General features: G+C 46.9%; 1 protein-coding gene across 1 annotated transcript; it reads right to left on the reverse strand.

The window, feature by feature from the left end:
• Positions 1–370: 370 nt before the first annotated feature.
• LOC125629861 (olfactory receptor 14A16-like) lies at positions 371–1,327 on the reverse strand. The gene has a single exon (XM_048835224.2). The coding sequence runs from the start codon at positions 1,325–1,327 to the stop codon at positions 371–373; it is 957 nt and encodes a 318-aa protein (XP_048691181.1).
• Positions 1,328–21,915: the final 20,588 nt, after the last annotated feature.

Raw genomic sequence — 21,915 nt, forward strand, 5'->3', positions numbered from 1 at the left:
TCAACTAAAAATCTGACAAACAAAAAAACCCCAAAGAACAAATGCGTTGATACCTCAGTCAGAATTATTATCCTGAAAAATAAGAAGAGCCAGAGAACCCACTAGGGACTTTGCTATGGCTACTGATTTTATTTGCAAGATTATCACATAGTATGGTGATGGCTAGCAGTACATAGGTAGATAGATAGATTCCAATCTTAATTACATTGATGTAAACCTAGTAACCACTGTTTTTCTTGAATTGTTTGTCTGGATTTTTATTAGTGTAAATACCCAATTCTGCATAAACAGATTGCACAGTATGTTCTCATGAAGGCAATCATGTCATCAGATGATTCTATTTATAAAGAAACACAGAATGAAACTGTGATCAGTGGAGAAATATAGACATTTTATTCTTGCTGAATAACCTCCAACCTAGCAGTTTACTCAGTGCATGTTTCATTTCCTTGTTTCTCATGCTGTAGATAATCGGATTCATCATTGAGGGCATTATGGTATAGAGAACAGCCACCAAGAGATTCAGATCTGAGGTTGAATTGGAGGTGGGTTTCAGGAAGGCAAAGATGCCAGTGAAAAGGAATAAGGAGACCACAATAAGGTGAGGGAGGCAGGTGGAGAAGGCTTTATGCCGGCCCTTCTCAGAAGGGATTCTCAGCACTGTTTTGTAGATCTGAACATACGACACAATTATAAAAGCAAAGCAGATTAAACATAAAGGCACACAAAGAGAAATAAGAACAACTTCACCGAGGTATGAGTCAGAGCAGGCAAGGTGGAGGAGCTGGGGGATTTCACAGAAGAACTGATCCACCCTGTTGCCTCCACAGAAAGATATTGCAAATGTATTCCCGGTGTGCATTGCAGAGTAGAGAATACCACTGACCCAGGCACTGGCTGCCATTTGGACACAAGCTCTCCTGGTCATCACCATCTCATAGTGCAACGGTTGGCAGATGGCGATATATCGGTCGTATGCCATGATGGTCAGTAAGACAAAATTTGCTGAAGCAAAGAATAAGAAAAAAAAGACTTGGGCGACACATCCAGAATAAGAAATTGATCTGGTGTTCATGAGGGAATTGGCCATGGATTTGGGGATGGTGACAGAGATGTAGCTAAAGTCTAGGATGGACAGATTCATCAGGAAGAAGTACATGGGGTTGTGAAGGTGGCAGTCAAGGGCTATGGCTGTGATGATGAGAAGGTTCCCCAGCAGGGATATCAGGTAAAGCAGTAGAAACACAATAAAGTGTAAAATCTGCAGTTCTGGAACATCAGAGAATCCCAGGAGAAGGAATTCAGTCACGGTGGTTTGGTTGGACATTTTCTTCCTCAGAACACTGTGTGATGGCTGCAGGGGGAATGAGAAGGACCATGGTCAGGATTAGAGCAACAAAGGGAATTGCCCTGATTCCTCTTTCTCTAATATCTCATTCTATGAATGTCAAAGGTGCACAGAACTCATCACTTACAATGAGTCGGTGTTGTTAGTGCTCCTCGCCTCTGACAATCCATCAGTCATATTATCACACTAGTGTAACCTCCTTTAAACTCAACAGAGCTTCATCACTTTACCTGATCTGAGGATTTGGCCGAAGGTGTGGCTTGTTAAAATGCAGTATGAAGGATGGAACAAGGCACACTCCAAATCCAACAATTCTTGCAAAGAAGAAAGTCCTCCATTGCGACCATCACCAAGCTCACAACTTGGGCATAAAACTAATAGACTAAAATGCCAACACAGCCTGATTCCCACTTTGAAGGGCAATATGACGTAGACTCCTCCAGCATCATAAGTAGCAGGTCATCTGTAATGTTTCTACTGCAAGCTCTGTGCCTAGATGGCCTGCTGCCTGCTTCCAGATTAATTTATGGCAACAACTCCCAGCTGCACTTTGGCCTGCATGTAACAATGGGCTAGCAGCATCCCTCCGTCACCACTATGTTTTATCGTTTACTCTGTGCTGTGCGGTGCAGGAGTTGCCAGGCCACTTGGGCTCTACTCTTGTCTCTGCCAGTGACCTGCTGTGTGACCTTGAACCAGTCATTTCCCCTCTTTGTGACTCTGTTTCCCCTCCCTCCCTTTCTCTGCCATCTCTACTAGGACTGTAAGGGCTTTTAGAGAGGGGCCGTGGGGCAGATTTTTAAAGGTATTGAGGCACCTAGTGGGATTTTCAAAAGCATCTAGGCCCCCAAGAAATCAATGAGCTGTAAGCTCCTAGGTGCTTCTGAAAATCCCACTAGGCACCAAAATACCTTTGAAAACATGGCCCCGTGTCTTACTCTGTGTAAGTTAAGCACAGCCATTTACACCTTTTATACTCAGCCAGCAGCAGAGTGGAGCTAGGCCAGGAGGTCTGAGTTCTACTCCCAGGGAGCTCCCATATGTCCTTGAATGAGGTCAGGATAGACAGGCTTTGGCTGCTTGGTCAGCTCTAAACCGGGGTTTAAAGAGACAAGTCTGTATAAAACATTCTGTGCGCTCTGATGCAACTATCCCTTTGAAAGCGAAATCACACAGATTCAATAGAATAAATGGGTTTGAAATCAAGCTCTTATCAGGCAATATTAATGTTCCCCAATTAATTTAAAATTTATGGCTGGTTGGAAATTTTCAGCTGTGTTATTTTTAATGGAGATTGTTTTTTCAGCTAACACCGCCAACAACAAAATCTTAGAATCTCTCTGCTTCCCTCCAACATTTTGGGATTCTTTTGTAAAAAAAAACTGAAAACTCAAAACCCAAACAGTTTTGGTTTTGTGATCAAAAAAATCCAGTTTTCATCAGAAAGTTTTCATTTTCCAAAAACTTGATTTGGGGTTTTCAGTGAAAAGTCAACATTTTCCTGAAGGGTGGAAAAATTCCAGTCAGCAGCAGGTATTTGATTAAACTGAGAGTAAAAGTCTTCATGAGTTCATAATGTACGTCTTATTTATCATCTTAATGTTCCCCTGTATGTTGATCCCCCAACATATTTAACTGAAATAGCAAACTTACTGTGCTGATCTTGTGGATTTTTTCCCAGCATATGATGCATTCAGTCATCCAGCACCAGGATTTTTTGGCAAATATCTATCTATATACCAGAATCTAGAAGCTAAAGGCACAGAGAGAATCCTTCCCCCGTGCCTGCGCCCTTCTGAGACTGTATGGACAGAAATAGACTCAAACCTGTTGCTCTCTGCAGATGAACTGTGAGCAGCTGGCATTGAGTATCACTGGCATTGAAGGACTGATGCTGTGGGAAGGTGATTTATTCATGTCTATTTCCTAAGGGCGAGCGGGACTCACTCCCTGGAGCCCTGCACAGCTCAGCAGCAGAGGCCCAGAGGCAAGTGCAGAGATGCCTAGGTAATAAAGCCAAAAGAGCCATTCTGTCCCTCAAGTCTGAGACCCACATAGCACAGGCCTATGGTCTCCCCCAGCGTTCCCTGATTCCAGCCCAGCTTCTGTGTTATTCCGGGGCCAGGATCACAAAGATGGAGATAGGCACTGGCAGGGATTGATCAATGCTCCTAAATGAGCTTGGTGGCTAAGTCCCATGGTCATTCTGTGGGAGTTAGGAGCGTAACCTGCTTAGATGCCATTGTAAATCCCAATCGGCAGCTATCTCCTTCTTTAGGTGCCTTTGTAACCCTGGTCCTGTGTCTATCTTGTTCACTTCAAGGCCTGGGCTTGGAATTTCAGATAATGGAGGCTGGGCTTCACAAAAAAGCCTATGGGAGTAAGGCATGTACATCTTGGGCTCCTAACTCCCTTAGACTCCTTTGAGAAGCTCAGCCTGAAATGATAACTAGTAGAGCCAGGGATCTAGAGAGAGGAGGTCACAAGAGGCCAAGAACTCCTGTAATCTAAGCCCAGCTACGCAGCTATGTGACTTCAACTCTCTGTGCCTCACTTTACCAAAATCTGGGGCATAATAATTGAGACTGGATGAAAAATTCATAATGAAACTTTTATTTAGAGATGATCCATGATTCAGTTTTGTTTGACCTCTTAATGAATTTTCATTGATCTGGGTGAAATATTTGTCTTTTTTTTTTCTAACAGAATTTGCCCGTGTTCCACAGGAATACAGGAATCACCAGAATCCTGTGCCCTGGCTCTCACAGGGGCCAGCCCCAGATGATGCACCACCCACAGCCTGGAGCAAAGGTTGGGAAGTGGGGAGATCTGCCCCCACTGCAGCATCTGCAGCATTGTCTGCCTGAGTCTGAAGAGGTCCTGAAATAATGATTCTAGGAGAAGGGAACTGCCCCAGGCATCTCCACGGGGTATAAACTCCCAGCTCCGCTGTTCTGGAGGACTCCACCAACCCCGCCTCAGAAGGGGGCTCAGTGTGCAAGGAAAGAGGAAGAGCACAGCAGTCCTGACCCCCTCACCCAAGCAGATACACCCTGGCTGGGGAGGTAAGGACTGGGAGTACCACAACTGCCCCCTGCCTGTCTGTGAGCACCTTGCTGATCCCAAGGAGTTGGGGGACAGTCACCTGCTCCTCTTCTGGGACAGAGCAGGGGTTCTATGCCACTGTCTCAGCCTCTCTTTGAGGGCCCCCTGCCACTGCCACTCCATGTGGGACACTGGATCAATGGGGCAGAGTCCCTTGCATAGCCCTGGAGTGTCTGAATCCAGCCCTGAGAGTCAGCAGAGCTATATGGGACAAATGGGCCTCTTTCCCCAGGCTCCTGGGAACAGCCTTGCTCAGAGCAGTGACTCCTGGAGGGACCAGCTCCAGCTACTGTAGAGGGAGGGGCAGGGGACCCCGCCCCCCTGAATGGACAATTTTGCACTAACTTCCATGTCAGGGAGATTCCCTGTGAGTGAGTGGCTGGTTGAAGACATGCATCATGGTGGTTTAATTCATTCTCTGGTGGAATGTAACTGTGAAGGCTTTCATGATCCCTGTCAGTGTCTCACCCTGCTGGTCATTTTGTCTCAGTGATACCTTGTGGCAGTGAGTTCCCCAGGTTAGCTGTGTATTGGGTGGGGCTGGGCAAAGGCCACCCTGGAAATACTGTTCAGAAAAGGGACTGGGCCAGGCAGAGGAAGGATGAGAGCGGGTAGGGAAGAAAGTGGTGGCCAGAGCTTGCCAATGGGAAGAAGGAGGAGAGAATGGGCAGGTGTTTGGAGCCGGGGTGGGGGGCTGTTCCCTGGGTCTGGGGCCATTTTAGGGGAGTGGGGCTGAGCAGAGGAGGGGACTGGTGGGCAGAGGGGTTAAGCAGGGATCTCTGAGGAAGCTGAGTCAGGAACTCTGGGTGGGGGAATTGGCTTTGTGCCATCGGAGGGGAATCTCAAAAAACAGGGTCTGACAGGGTCTGTGGGGTGGAGGGTGGTGAGAGAGAGGGAGGAGATTAGGGGCTACGGGTGTTTGTTTGGGGGTCTTGGCTGTGGGAGGCAGAGGGAGGGAAACACTCAGAGGGTAGGGTAAGGGTGTTCAGGGGGTAGATGATGCAGTAGGGACTGGACTCAAAGGGCCTAAATCTAAATCTAAATCTAAATCTAAATCTAAATGATTAGGGGACTGGAACACATGAGTTATGAGGAGAGGCTGAGGGAGCTGGGATTGTTTAGCCTGCAGAAGAGAAGAATGAGGGGGGATTTGATAGCTGCTTTCAACTACCTGAAAGGGGGTTCCAAAGAGGATGGCTCTAGACTGTTCTCAATTGTAGCAGATGACAGAACGAGGAGTAATGGTCTCAAGTTGCAGTGGGGGAGGTTTAGATTGGATATTAGGAAAAACTTATTCACTAAGAGGGTGGTGAAACACTGGAATGCGTTACCTAGGGAGGTGGTAGAATCTTCTTCCTTAGAGGTTTTTAAGGTCAGGCTTGACAAAGCCCTGGCTGGGATGATTTAACTGGGAATTGGTCCTGCTTTGAGCAGGGGGTTGGACTAGATGACCTTCTGGGGTCCCTTCCAACCCTGATATTCTATGATTCTATTCTATGATTCTTCTTCCTTAGACCAGACATACTCCATTGTAACAGTATGGACTCACCCTGCAGAGAGTGAGTGGGGAATCAGTCTCATTGACTGCAATGGAGTTACTCCTGATTTACACCAGGCTGAGTGAGAGGAAATCAGCCCCATTGATTCCAAAGGAGTTACATCTAACTTTTCTTAACTTTGGTGTGTTTGGTACTGATTTTTGGTGCCCAGATAGAGATAAAACCAGGGCTCAGATCCTCACAGCAGGGAGCATTTCCAGTGCTCAAGGGCCACCCCAGCAGCCCTTTGGGGAAAATAAAGTTACAGTGTTATTAGCCAAAGGGTTTAGCTCTCAGTTGGGCCCTTCAGAAGTGCTTGGAGTCACGCCGAATGGATTATACGGGGCACGTGCATGGAGAGAGCATGGGCTGGTTGAAAGCTACTTATAATGTGGAATGTTCTGGCTGACAAATCCACATGCCAGCTGGGCACTTTGAGTTCAGATCTAACCCTGAGCAGAAATCTGAAACTAAGAACATGTAACCCTTCTGCCCGTCAGAGTTGGCAGTAACAAGGGCCGGGTTCAATATCTAGGGGTTCCATTCCAATAACACAATGCAAACCAGCTCGAGCCCCCACCCAGTGACCTGGGACAAATATATACACCCCCGCTGGGCACCTCCAAGAGGCAATACTTCCCCTCTCGCAAGCACATAGTCTGAGTGTAGCAAAAGCATTTTAATAACAGAGAGAAACAATATGGCATTATGTTGGGGAAACACCACCAACAGGATTCATAACACAACCATGAGCAAAAAGAAAAAAACCCACCCCAAGCAAATTGGCGCGTGTCCTTTCCCTTGGGTTCTTGAGTCCAGCAACCCCAAATCAACCAGCAAAACCAAAGTCCCAAAAGTCCAATGCCCCAAAAGTCTCTGTCCCTGGTCAGGGCAGCCCCAGAGTTCGAAAGTTTATCTGCGGAGCTTTACCTCCCAACCTGGGTGGAAATGGGACGGGGGTAAGAGGCACCTTACATGATCTGAAGCTGACCGCCCCATAGCGGCGCTCCGCTCCTCCAGCCGCCCCACGAACTCCTTCGCTCAGCTCCACGGCCCACAAGCAGCTCCTGCCATCCACACACTGCTCCGCGTCGAACTGCTTCACCAGCCGTCCCGCAAACTGCTCCACAATATATCTTCAGGCTCCCCCACTACTTAACACAACACTCAGTGATTTCAGCTCTTAGGTGAATTCAGCTTGTAGTAGGGGAGCCCCAGTGCTGGTGCACTGTCAGCCCAAAGTGAGCTCAGCAGCCTATAACTAGACTTCTAATGAAATCAAAATTAGCTCCGATATTCCACAGTGGAGAGAGGAGGAAGTGCAATTAGCATGTAAGGCCCTCACCAAGGAGCCCATGCCACCAAGTATTAATACTTGTCCCCAGCCTCTCTCCATTCATACAGTTTTGGAACCCATGACCCTTGCCTAGCGAGTGCTACTTAGTTGATGGTGGATCCCTCCATCATAACAAAAGGCCCAGTACAGTTCCAAGCACAGTTCCCATAATCAGGGTAATAACAATTTATTCTTCCTGCCCCAATAACAGAGACACTGGGGATCCCACAGCAGCCAAAGTGACCATTTGGGCAGCTATGGCCTCATTCTAGGCTGGGTGGGTGTGCCTATGCAAATGAGATCGGCCCCTGAAGTTCTTTTCCACAACTTGCCACACCTCACCACCAGATGTCAGGGTGGAGCTCATCCTGACAGTGCTTACATCCAGGTGGCATCTGACTCTGTCTGAGGGGTTTGAATTGTGGGGAAATGTCACCTGAGCACAGCAGGATATTTAGGAGGTGCTGAAAGTATTTTGGAAACGTACTTACCTGCTGGGAGGGGAGGATGATGGGAGTGGAAATTGGGGGAGAAGGCTTTTTGGGGCAGTGTGCGAGGGGTGATTATGGGGTGGGGGATGGAAAGGATGGGTGGGTAAGAGGTGGGTTGGGGATCAGGAGATGAGGAGGGGTGGGACACTGGGAAGGAGGGACTTGAGGGTGAGTGACAGGGGGACTGGGACAACAGGGTGCAAATATAACAGCACATGCTTCCACTCTGCCTTGTCACTGGAGCTACCTTCACCTTCCCTGCCCCCCTGGGAGAGAGCCTGCTCTCCTGAGAGAACACCACACCTGTGAAATTTAACACCCACTTCATCCCCTTTAACAGCCCCTTCACACTTGCCCACAGGAGACCACCTAAATTTATACTTCCCTACATATCATTAAATCCAGAGCCTGCTCTCATATCCCACTTCGCTGCCGGCTACACCTGTGGCAAGAAGACACCAGTGCCCTGCTCCTGACACAACCTACCACAACCCAGTTCTGTATTGAATTGATGCAGATGGGACCCTCAAGGAACAGGTGTACCTCTCTCCTTTGATCACACCCATAGGGGGACTCAGACCCAGATCTTGTTAGATCACAATCATGGTTCTGTGATGCTCCTCAGCTCATCCCAAAATCTCCTCATATCACAATCACATCTCCACCAACTTGCTCCACCTACTGCCTCCACTACTCAACACAGCTAAAACGAGCACAGTGAATGAAGCTGGAGTACATGCAGATAATTCCCAGCAGCTACTGTCATCTCCTGGGGGCAGAGTTAAGGTTACATCTCATGCTGTAGATGAGGAACAGCAGATTCATCGCTGGAGGAACCACAGAATCGAGAACAGTCACCATGACATCCAGACCTGATATTGAGCTAGAGGTGGGTTTCAGGTAGGCAAAGATACCAGTGCAAAGTAACAAGGAGGTCACAAGGAGGTGAGGGAGGCAGGTGGAGAAGGCTTTATGCCGGCCCGGCTCAGAGGGGATTCTCAGCACTGTTTTGAAGATCTGAACATATGACACAATTATAAAAGCAAAGCAGATTAAACCTAAAAGCACACTAAGAGAAATAACAACTTCACCGAGGTCTGCGTCAGAGCAGGCGAGGTGGAGGAGCTGGGGGATTTCACAAAAGAACTGATCCACCTTGTTGCCACCACAAAAGGTTAATGCAAATATGTTCCCAGTCTGCATAGTAGCAACAGAAATTCCATTGATCCAGGCACTGGCTGCCATTTGGACACAAACTCCTCTGTTCATTATAGTCTCATAGTGCAGTGGTTGGCAGATGGTGACTTCCCCTTCGGTCATACACCAAACGCTATAAGGGAGCATTGGACCCTGGAGAAGATGCACATGTAAGGTGAGGTGGTGGCCTTGGGGGGAATAGGGGGTAGGTGTGAGCATTCTGAGTACACACCTGGGGGTGGGGGGGCAGAGGATGTGCGAGAAGAGGGGGTGGGGGGAATTTTGGACGTGCTGAGCTACGGTAGCCAGAGAAAGAGGCTCCAGGGCTGTGGCTGCTGGGGAGAGACCCCCCTTCCTTCCCAGCTTCAGCTCTGTGGCTGCTCTGGCATGGGAGAGCCCTCCCCTGCCCCCATCCTTTCCAGCCCGAACTCAGGGGCTGCTGTGGTGGTGGAGAGAGGGCACATCCATGGCATTAGAAACGTTAAGACTATGGATATTAAAACATGAGTTGTGTGCTTTTATGTGTAGAACAAAAAAAGTTAATTATTAGTAAGGGTTTTTTTTTTATATAGCACTGTGATGAAGTAGGACTGTTCTTCATGTTTTCTCTGACTCCTCTGTGGGTGCCTCAGTTTCCCCTGTGCATTCCTTAAGTATCGAGGTGGGAGAATTAGGGGTATGATTGTTGCAGAGCCCTAGAGGGCCAGTGTCATACCTTCAGCACAGAGATTGGTCAACTCCCTGTCTCCTGGCAACTGACAGCCTGGGCCCCTCCCCTGCCAGGTGCCAACTGAACGTGTTGGAGAACAAAGAGATCAGGTGTCCTCCTGGCTCGGGAAAGAGACAAAGGCCAGAGGAGAGACTGAGGAGTTTCCGTTTGGAGCTGGCTGGGGAAATGGAAGGAGGCGCAGACATGGTCTGGCCTCCCTGCCCCCCAGGATGGACCTGATTGAGGGGTCCTAGTCTCTCTACCAACAAACTCTGTTTTAGACCGTGTTCCTGTCGTCTAATAAACCTTCTGTTTTACTGGCTGGCTGAGAGTCATGTCTGACTGTGGAGTTGGGTGCAGGGCCCTCTGGCTTCCGCGGGAGCCCCGCCTGTGCGGACTCGCTGCGGGAGACACATGGTGTGAGAACGGGATGCTGAATGCTCTGAGGTCAGACCCAGGAAGGTGGAAGCTGTGAAGCTTCTTGCCCTGCAGACAGTCTGCTCACAGAGAGGAGGTGCCGCGTGACAAGCCCTTTTATCCAAAGCACTTTACAATGGTTAGCTCAGGGTACAAACGACATTGGGAAAGGTCATTAAGTGGTCCGCAAAGACCCTCAGCAATTTTTAAGTGGTCCAAGGAAAAAAAAGTTTGAGAGCCACTGCTCTCATTGATCATCACTTTAACACCAAAACAATGTGAATCGGGACAAGTTTAAGTGAGGGTTTAGAGTAGCAGCCGTGTTAGTCTGTATCTGGCACCTTAGAAACTAGCAAATTTCTTTGAGCATAAACTTTCGTGAGCTACAGCTCACTTCATTGGATGCATGCAGTGGAAAATACAGTGGGGAGATTTATATACACAGAGAACATGAAACAATGGGTATTACCATACACACTGTAAGGAGAGTGATCAGGAAAAGTGAGCTATTACCACCAGGAGAGCGGGGGGGCGGGACCTTTTGTAGTGATAATCAAGGTGGGCCATTTCCAGCAGTTGACAAGAACAGTAGAGGGGGAAATAAACAAGGGGAAATAGTTTTACTTTGTGTAATGATCCATCCACTCCCAGTCTTTATTCAAGCCTAAGTTAATTGTATCCAGTTTGCAAATTAATTCCAATTCAGCAGTCTCTCGTTGGAGTCTGTTTTTGAAGTTTTTTTGTTGAAGAACTCCAACAGACTCCAACGTCGTACCCCTGTCTCCGAGACCAGGGAGGTGGCAGAGCGCAGACTGGTTTATGACATACTACAACTTTCCTGGTCAGCCCTGAACTCTGATTTCCCTCCCAATGCAGAGCGCGGCGCGGCTGACTGGGTGGCCGGGCTGGATTGAGCCGATCGTATCGGGGCCTCCAGCAGCCAGAGCCCCTCCCCTGTTGCCCCCGTCCCCTGCAGCCTCAGCGCCCCACGCCGGCAGCGCTCTGGGGGGCGGGGCTGCGTGCGTTGTGGGGGAGCACGGCACTGTGTCTGGCTCCGCACACCAGACACACTGCTCTGAGCAGCATGGTAAGGGGGCTGGGGGGTTGGAGATGGGGCATGGGGTCCCAAGAGACAGTCAGGGGACAGGAGCAGGAGGGATTGGATGGGTCAGGGGTTCTGGAGGGGGCTGTCAGAGAGCGGGGGTGTGGAGAGGGGTCAGGGCAGTCAAGGGACAGGGAGCGGGGGGGTTAGATGGGTCAGAGGTTCTGGGGGGCAGTCAGGGGACAGGGAGCGGTTGAATAGGTGTGGGAGACGAGGGGGCTGTCAGGTGTCGGGGGTGTGGATGGGGGTGGGGCTGTCAGGAGACAGAGCAGTCAGGGGACAGGTACGGGGTGGAGTTTGAGGGGGGCAGTTAAGGTGGGGGGTCTAAGGAGGGGGCAGTCAGAGACAAGGAGAAGGAAGTCTTAGATAGGAGGTGGGGTTCCGGGGGGGTGGTTAGGGGCAGGGGTCCCTGGAGGGAGCGATCAGGGGACAAGGAGCAGGGGGGGTCAGATGGGTTGGTGGTTCTGTGGGGGACATTCAGGGGGCAGGAAGTGGGAGGGAGTGGATAGGGGGCAGGGCTACCACTCCCCCCCACCCTTGGAGTGTCCTCTTTTTTGAAAGTTCAAATATGGTAACCCTACCCTATGGGCCAAGCCTCCACTCCTGACAGTTCAGGCGAACCTTCCCCTGTTCTCAGTGAGTCTTGGCTTTAGCTGCTGGGCCTGCCTGCCGAGACAGAGGACTCAATATTTCCATCAGGCTGCTCTGTTGCTAATGCAGCCATCCAAAGAGGTGAAGAATGGAAGATAAAGAGCAAAGCTGGACCATCCGCTGAGCTCCTGCAATCATAGAATCATAGAATCATAGAATATCAGGGTTGGAAAGGACCCCAGAAGGTCATCTAGTCCAACCCCCTGCTCAAAGCAGGACCAATTCCCAGTTAAATCATCCCAGCCAGGGCTTTGTCAAGCCTGACCTTAAAAACCCCTAAGGAAGGAGATTCTACCACCTCCCTAGGTAACACATTCCAGTGTTTCACCACCCTCTTAGTGAAAAAGTTTTTCCTAATATCCAATCTAAACCTCCCCCACTGCAACTTGAGACCATTACTCCTCGTTCTGTCATCTGCTACAATTGAGAACAGTCTAGAGCCATCCTCTTTGGAACCCCCTTTCAGGTAGTTGAAAGCAGCTATCAAATCCCCCCTCATTCTTCTCTTCTGCAGGCTAAACAATCCCAGCTCCCTCAGCCTCTCCTCATAACTCATGTGTTCCAGTCCCCTAATCATTTTTGTTGCCCTTCGCTGGACTCTCTTCAATTTATCCACATCCTTCTTGAAGTGTGGGGCCCAAAACTGGACACAGTACTCCAGGTGAGGCCTCACCAATGTCGAATAGAGGGGGACGATCACGTCCCTCGATCTGCTCGCTATGCCCCTACTTATACATCCCAAAATGCCATTGGCCTTCTTGGCAACAAGGGCACACTGCTGACTCATATCCAGCTTCTCCTCCACTGTCACCCCTAGGTCCTTTTCCGCAGAACTGCTGCCTAGCCATTCGGTCCCTAGTCTGTAGCTGTGCATTGGGTTCTTCCGTCCTAAGTGCAGGACCCTGCACTTATCCTTATTGAACCTCATCAGATTTCTTTTGGCCCAATCCTCCAATTTGTCTAGGTCTTTCTGTATCCTATCCCTCCCCTCCAGCGTATCTACCACTCCTCCCAGTTTAGTATCATCCGCAAATTTGCTGAGAGTGCAATCCACACCATCCTCCAGATCATTTATGAAGATATTGAACAAAACCGGCCCCAGGACCGACCCTTGGGGTACTCCACTTGATACCGGCTGCCAACTAGATATGGAGCCATTGATCACTACCCGTTGAGCCCGACAATCTAGCCAGCTTTCTACCCACCTTGTAGTGCATTCATCCAGCCCATACTTCCTTAACTTGCTGACAAGAATACTGTGGGAGACCGTGTCAAAAGCTTTGCTAAAGTCAAGAAACAATACATCCACTGTGATGTATCAAGTGAGCACAGCCTGGAAGAGAAGAGGGAAAGCTTGAAGGTGGCTGGTAGCTGTAGGGAACCAGGGGAGGAGAAATAAATAGTTAATGATGAATCCTACGGGCTTTGTCTTGTGTGGTGAAGGGTTTAAAATGGGTCTAGTTACTCTCACATTCAACTTTACAATCGCTGTGTATGATTGAAGGGCAGATCTAGAAAGGTAAGAGGTCACTCTCGGAGCTTCAAGTCTCAGATTCTGTCACTATTGCCGGCTTTGACCAGCTGATCTCAGCCCAACACATCCCTCAGGTGGTCACGGTGGTGAGCTCTTTCCCTCCTTTTCTGGATTAGCCGCCAGAATAGGGACAGGATACATGTGGCCAAGGAAATCAAGAGGCCTGGGGGGTCACTTGAAGAGGCATGGGGGTCACTTGCAGAGTTGCCTGTGAATGCAGTTCCCTTGAGGGAAGCACGGTAGGGTTCTGTGCACTCAGGGGCACCATTTCCAATTTTGGTGGTGGTGGGGAGGATAATTTCATCATGATTCCAGGGGCTACTTAGGCACCTGAAAACTCTCGTATTTTGGCCAATAACTTCGCAATGAGCTGACAGGAACACTTGCCAGATTGCTTTCCAGGGAAGACAGCTATAAGAATGGATCCAGGGAATGGTTCATAGAATCATAGAATCATAGAATATCAGGGTTGGAAGGGACCTCAGGAGGTCATCTAGTCCAACCCCCTGCTCAAAAGCAGGACCCATCCCCAATTAAATCATCCCAGCCAGGGCTTTATCAAGCCTGACCTTAAAAACTTCTAAGGAAGGAGATTCCACCACCTCCCTAGGCAACGCATTCCAGTGTTTCACCACCCTCCTAGTGAAAAAGTTTTTCCTAATATCCAATCTAAACCTCCCCCACTGCAACTTGAGACCATTACTCCTTGTCCTGTCCTCTTCCACCACTGAGAATAGTCTAGAACCATCCTCTCTGGAACTACCTCTGAGGTAGTTGAAAGCAGCTATCAAATTCCCCCTCATTCTTCTCTTCCGCAGACTAAACAATCCCAGTTCCCTCAGCCTCTCCTCATAAGTCATGTGTTCCAGACCCCTAATCATTTTTGTTGCCCTTCACTGGACTCTTTCCAGTTTATCCACATCCTTCTTGTAGTGTGGGGCCCAAAACTGGACACAGTACTCCAGGTGAGGCCTCACCAATGTCGAATAGAGGGGGACGATCACGTCCCTCGATCTGCTCGCTATGCCCCTACTTATACATCCCAAAATGCCATTGGCCTTCTTGGCAACAAGGGCACACTGCTGACTCATATCCAGCTTCTCGTCCACTGTCACCCCTAGGTCCTTTTCCGCAGAACTGCTGCCTAGCCATTCGGTCCCTAGTCTGTAGCTGTCCATTGGGTTCTTCCGTCCTAAGTGCAGGACCCTGCACTTATCCTTATTGAACCTCATCAGATTTCTTTTGCCCAATCCTCCAATTTGTCTAGGTCCCTCTGTATCCTATCCCTGCCCTCCAGCGTATCTACCACTCCTCCCAGTTTAGTATCATCCGCAAATTTGCTGAGAGTGCAATCCACACCATCCTCCAGATCATTTATGAAGATGTTGAAGATGTTCTGTCTCTCTGAGCTATTTGGACACTTTCAGGGAACATTCCAGATGCAAGACAGAGATTCCCAAAGTTATCTTGGTAACCCTGAGAGACTTATGGAAAACTAGCAGACACCACATCTCTGCTGTCACTTTGCACGGACAAACTTGGACTGTCCAAACCTGTTCATGTATTTTACCTGCTTTAACCTCTCAATAACTTTCATATATAAAAGAAAGAAAATTAAATAAATATTAGACCCACTGAGCTCTAATACTAACGTGGTCTGACACCTTTTGGAAAATCACTTTAGGGAAACTGGTTCGAATTGTAATGTATATTCTTACTTTGTTACTAACTCTTTAGAGAAAAAAGGAGGACCTGTGGCACTTTATAGACTAACAAATTTATTTGAGCATAAGCTTTCGTGAGCTACTGCTCACTTCATTGGATGCATTCAGTGGTATTTTCAGGTGTAGCTCACGAAAGCTTATGCTCAAATAAATTTGTTAGTCTCTAAGGTGCCACAAGTCCTCCTTTTTCTTTGTGAATACAGACTAACACAGCTGCTACTCTGAAACCTGTCTTTAGAGAGAGAAAGACCCTGCCAGGACTCCTGGGTTCTATCCCAGCTCTCGGAGGGGAACGGGGTCTAGTGGGTTACAGTGTGGGGCAGCCAGCCCAGGAGAAAGGGGCGATTCTGCCATTGCTGACATTCCAGTGGGTCCCACTCACAGCCAGTGCCTCTGCTGAGCATTGGGGAAAGTGGGCCGGTATCGGCTGGCATTGTGTACTGGTAAGAAGTGGCTGCCGGTACAGGCCCATTGACCTGAGATAAGTGACTGACCCTTTGGTGTTGGGAGTAACCCAATAGAATGTGATTTTTTGTTTTAATAAACGTTTGACACAAAGTCCAGTTTAACTGTTTGGTAAGATTGGCTGGAGATCCTAGGGGACTGTCTGTGGCTCCATGGTAATACTAATATAGCGATCCAGGAATTCACATTTATTACTGGCTTGGTGAAATCTAATTATAGAATATATCACCAGTTTGGGGTGTCTGCCCTGTGTTCTGACCATCTGACCTGTGATTGGCACTCATGGTTGTGAGCCGTTCCAGACAGTGTGACAGCAATGACTGAGGAAGAATTGTCCAGGTGGTTTGGACACTAACCTGGAACCTGAGAGACCCAGCTCAGCTACCTGTTTTGCCATGGGTTTCCTGTGTGATCTTGGACATGTCATTGTGTCCAGACAACAGTTCCCATCTATAACATGGACATAATAGTACTGCCCTGGCTTGTAGGGTTGGGGGGAGGATAAATATATTAAAGAGTTAGTGGTTAAAACAGAGGTGGTTGGAAACTTTGTTTCCTCATGAAAATTTTGTGGTTTTTTTTGTTAAAGAAAATCCCCAACATTTCTCAAAACTGAACTTTTTTGTCTGAAAACTGTCAAAAACATTACATTAAATTTCCTTGAACAGAAAATGTTCAAGGAAAGTGAAGACTTTCTGTGAAAATTTTGTTTGATGAACGCTGCAATTTATACATTGGAAAACACTGTGATGGAATGCAGTCATGGCAGCCATGTAGACACTTTAGATAGACAGAGCAGTGAATAATTGGACTTTTTTTCCTGATCATCTCTAGAGTTGAGTTATAACAGTTCCTTCCATTCGAGGCTATCATGAGGCTGATGTCATTCTCAGATTAAATTCATCCATGGGCGCCATTTAATGTGGTGCCTGACTGGGAACTGAGTTCTTCTGAGCTGGCCTCTGGGCATAAGGAATAAGATACATTCCATGTTCAGCACTGGATGAGTTGATTTTTCACCTGTTGTGAAGCACCAAGTATTGGCTATTGCCCAGAGCCACCAAGTATGTCAGTGGCAAAACCAAAAACCAAGTCCCATGAGAGCTGGGTGCATAATACCTTGGAGGACCTGGGCCTGGAACAAGTACAGAATTCCTATTGACTGCACAAACTTCCTTAGACACCCTTAAAAATAAAAGCCCCAATATGGAATTTTTTGCACCATTCTGGAGTCCTTTCAGGATGCAGTATAAAAGTGACTTTTGAAAATGTGGCTCAAAATAATTATTGCAAATTTTGTTTTAAAATTAACAAGACAGAAAATACAAACATTGAAGGACTCCTGAAATGAGCTGGACTTGGCATGGGAGGAAATGACGCATTGTAGGCATCACCTTTGAATGGACTAAAATTGCACTAGCTGAGGAGCTGCAGGAAGACAGCAGCTTTTGATTTTGATACCAGGCTCAGCGGTAAGTCCTTATTAATGTTCACTTCCAAACACACACATGCATAAAATAATAGTTACCCATAAATACACAATTATGTACACGTAGAAACACACAAACAATAATCCACAGTCACAACACACATGTAGGTTTCAGAGTAGCAGCCGTGTTAGTCTGTATTCGCAAAAAGAAAATGAGTAATTGTGGCACCTTAGAGACTAACAAATTTATTTGCGCATAAGCTTTCGTGAGCTACAGCTCACTTCATCGGATGTATTCACTACGCACACATAGTCACACAATATTTTTTCACTAATAAACACACAATGTTGTGTGTTCACAAACACAACAATAATGCACACTCGAACACCAGAAGAAGCACTGACAACACACACACAAGTTACACAACATTTTTCAGTAATAAACACATGATATTGTACATTCACTTCATGTCTGTTCTCAAGGACACACACAGGAATAGAAAACTCACATGCACACTGATTTCAACTCAGGTATACACTCACAATAATGTACATGGACAACAACACACATGTGAGCAGCGTACTTGACTAGCAAAGACACACTGAAAGCAATGTCTCAGTACATTGCACTTAGAATGTAATCTCACAAAAAGAAACACAAAGAATAGATCGACACTAGAAACTTTCACCATCAGAGCAATGTCAGCTTGGAAGTGTGATTTTTTTTGGCAACATTTCTATTCCAGTAAAACCCCTCGTCTAAACATGGTTAAACCAGCTTACAAATGCTTCTGCGGTGTGGCTTGTTTCTCTCAGAGAACCAGTGTAAGCAATACCAGCAAAACTACTAGTCCATTTACAGTAGGAGAGTTTGTCTGTATTGCTATATCAGCAAAACTTTTCCAGTGTAGACCTGGCTCTACCTTGTCTCGCTAGACATTCTCCCTCTTCTTCTCATATAAACACACACACACTCACACTTATGCTCACACAAATTCTCCTCCATTTACTGCCATTGGGTAAAATGATCATCTCCCACCCAGTTATTTAGGTACCAAAGTCTTATTTTCAAATGTGACTTTGGCACTTCTACACATAAAACGGCCATATTTTTAAAGGTATTTGGGTGCCTATGGAGGATTACCTAAAGAACCTAGATGCTTAATACCTATGGAAATCAATGGGTATTAAGTGATAAGATGTTTCTGAAAATCTCACAACGCACCCAAATACCTTTAAAAATCTGGCCTGAGTGACTAAGGCATTTTTGGAAATGGAACCTTGCCACAGAAGTGGTTTTGCAAATGTTACCCCTTGCCATGAGGCAGCCACCAGCCAGAGGCAGATACGATTGCTCATGATAGTGACGTATTGCAGGAGGTATGAGATGGCCATTTGGAAGTCTAAGGACATGATACGAAAGAGGAAGAACTCCATGCAGTCCATCAGGAAGTTGAAGTAGGCCTGGGCATGATAGCAAGGGAAAGAACTCGTCTCCTGATTGCTCACCATGGGGATGACCATGCTGGTGAGCAGGACGTCCAGGAGGGAGAGGTTGGTGAGGAAGCGGCACACTGTACTGGTGAGTTTGGAGACGAAGACCCAGAGATTCTGGCTTTGGGATAAACTGTTATTTCATGTTAATCATCCAGAACCCAGAAAGGGAGAATAATTCCAGGGCACCAATTGCAGGGCTTTAATTGATTGGGAAAGGAGAGTACCTTGCACAGTGTCAGTGTCTGACACCAGTTTGGTGTTATTCTTAAGCCCTATCCATAGCCCTAACCCATAACCAACAGGGACTTAAGTATAAGTTTTTTCTTTAAACCTTCAGTGGAGCCACTCATGTGTTTAAAGTTGAGAATGTGCTGAAGTGGCTGCAGAATCAGGGCCTTTGTACAGAATATTCAAAGTGAGTTTTAATTTCATAATCGTGAGTGTGGACCAGATCCTCAGCTGGTGTAAATTCTCAGAGATCTATTGACTTCAACAGAGCGATGACAATTTAAACCAGCTGAGAATTAGCCCCTTGGTTTTTCAGGAACCCATGAATGATACGTCTATTTATTCAGAGCAACAAAACACAGCATGTTTAAAATGTATCCGGTCAAAATAGCTCTCCAAACCCTTGGATCTTAAGAACAATGAAAAAGCAATCAGGTTCTTAAAAGAAGAATTTTAATGAAAGAAAAGGTAAAAGAATCACCTCTGTAAAATCAGGATGGTAACTATCTTACAGGGTAATCAGATTCAAAACATAGAGCATCCCTCTAGGCAAAACCTTAAGTTATCAAAAGACACAAAAACAGGAATATCCATTTCATCCAGCACAGCTTATTTTACTAGCCATTAAACAAAAGGAAATCTAACGCATTTCTAGCTAGATTACTTACTGACTAACAGAAGTTCAGAGACTGCCCTCCTGATCTGTTCCCGGCAAAAGCATCACACAGACAGAGGAATCCTTTGTTTCCCCCTCCTCCAGCTTTGAAAGTATCTTGTCTCCTCATTGGTCATTTTGATCAGGTGCCAGCGAGGTTATCTTAGCTTCTTAACCCTTTACAGGTGAAAGGGTTTTGCCTCTGGCCAAGAGGGATTTTATAGCACTGTATACGGAAAGGTGGTTACCCTTTCTTTTATTTTTATGATAGGCACCTAGCTCATTTAGGAGCATTGATCAATCCCCGTCGGTGCCTGTCTCCTTCTTTGCGATCCTGGCCCACAGATAACACAGAAGCAGGGCTGGAATCGGGGAATGCTGTGGGACATCATAGGCCTCATACTATGTGGGTCTCAGACTTGAGGGACAGAATGGCTCTTTTGGCTTTATCACCTAGGCATCTCTGCACTTGCCTCTGGGCCTCTGCTGCTGAGCTGTGCAGGGCTCCAGGGAGTGAGTCCCGCTCGCCCTTAGGAAATAGACATGAATAAATCACCTTCCCGCAGCATCAGTCCTTCAATGCCAGTGATACTCAAAGCCAGCTCCGCATAGTTCATCAGCAGAGAGCAACAGGTTTGAGTCTATTTCTGTCCGTTCAGTCTCAGAAGATCTGGGGGTGGGGGTGAAAGATTCTCAGATACGTGTACCCCTAGCTTCTAGATTCTGATATATAGATAGATATTGACCAAAACATCCTGGTGCTGGATGACCCAAAATGTTTGAGGGAAGCAGACAAGTTCTAAGATATTGTTGCTGGCGGTATTGTTTAGCTGAAAAAACAATCCCCACTAAAGAGAACCCGGCTGAAAATTTCCAACCAGCAGTAAATGTTAAATAAATTGGGGATCATTAATATTGCCTGATAAGAGCCTGATTTCAAACCCATTTATTCTATCCCATCTGTGTGATTTCGCTTTCAAAGGGATAGTTGCGTGGGGGTAACAATTGAATAAGGAGTAATGTTGGCAGTGCACAGAATATTTTATAAAGAGGAGCCCCTTTAGACCCTGGGTTAGAGTTGAACCAAGCAAAGCCTGTCTATCCTGACCCAGTTCAAAGACATATGGGAGCTCACTGGGAGTAGAACCCAGAGCTCCTGGCCTAGCTCTGCACTGCTGCTGGCTGAGTATAAATGGTGTAAATGGGTGTACAGAACTTACACGGAAGACATAGAAGACACAGGGCTGTGTTGGCATTTTAGTCTATTAGATTCATGCCCAAGTGGTAAGCTTGGTGATGGTCGCAAAGGAGGCACCTTGTTTGCAAGAATTGTTGGATTTGGAGTGTGATTGTTCCATCCTTCATACTACATTTTATCAAGCCACACCCTGTGCCGAATCCTCAGATTGGGTAAAGTGATGAAGGAGGTTACACGAGTATGATAATATTACTGATTGATTGTCAGAGGTGAGGAGCACTAACAATACCTAGTCATTGTAAGTGATGAGTTCTATGTACCTTTGACATTCCTAGAATGAGGTATTAGGGAAAGGAGAAACAGGGCCATTCCCTCTGTCACTCTAATCCTGATCATTGTCCTTCTCATTCCCTCCACAGACATCACAGAGTGTACTGAGGAAGAAAATGTCCAACCAAACCGCCATGATCAAATTCTTTCTCCTGGGATTCTCTGATATTCGGGAGCTGCAGATTTTGATCTTTGTGGTGTTTCTACCGCTTTACCTGATATCCCTGCTGGGGAACCTTATCATCATCACAGCCATAGCCCTTGACCGCCACCTTCACAACCCCATGTACTTCTTCCTGATGAATCTGTCCATTCTAGACTTTGGTTCCATCTCTGCCACCATTCCCAAATCTATGGTCAATTCCCTCATGAACACAAAATCAATTTCTTATTCTGAATGTGTCACCCAAGTCTTTTTTTTTTCTTATTCTTTGCTTCAGCAAATTTTGCCTTACTGACCATCATGGCATACGATTGATACATCGCCATCTGCCAACCACTGCACTAGGAGACAGTAATGAACAGGAGAGCTTTAATACAAATGGCAGCCAGTGCCTGGAGCAGTGTTATTCTCTACTCTGCATTGCACACCGGGAACACGTTTGCAATATTCTTCTGTGGAGGCAACGTGGTGGACCAGTTCTTCTGTGAAATCCTCCAGCTCCTCCACCTCACCTGCTCTGACTCGTACCTCGGTGAAATTGTTGTTATTTCTCTTCATGTGCTTTTAGGTTTAATCTGCTTTGCTTTTATAATTGTGTCGTATGTTCAGATCTAAAAAACAGTGCTGAGAATCCCTTCGGAGTAGGGCCAGCATAGAGCCGTCTCCACCTGCCTCCCTCACCTCACCTCACTGTGATCTCCTTATTCCTATTTCACCTTCACCTATTCACCTTTGCCTTCCTGTAGTTACTCTAGGTTTACATCAATGTAATTAAAATCGGAATCTATCTATCTATCT

The sequence above is a fragment of the Caretta caretta genome, chromosome 14, assembly GCF_965140235.1.
Source record: "Caretta caretta isolate rCarCar2 chromosome 14, rCarCar1.hap1, whole genome shotgun sequence".
Classification (NCBI taxonomy): domain Eukaryota; kingdom Metazoa; phylum Chordata; order Testudines; family Cheloniidae; genus Caretta; species Caretta caretta.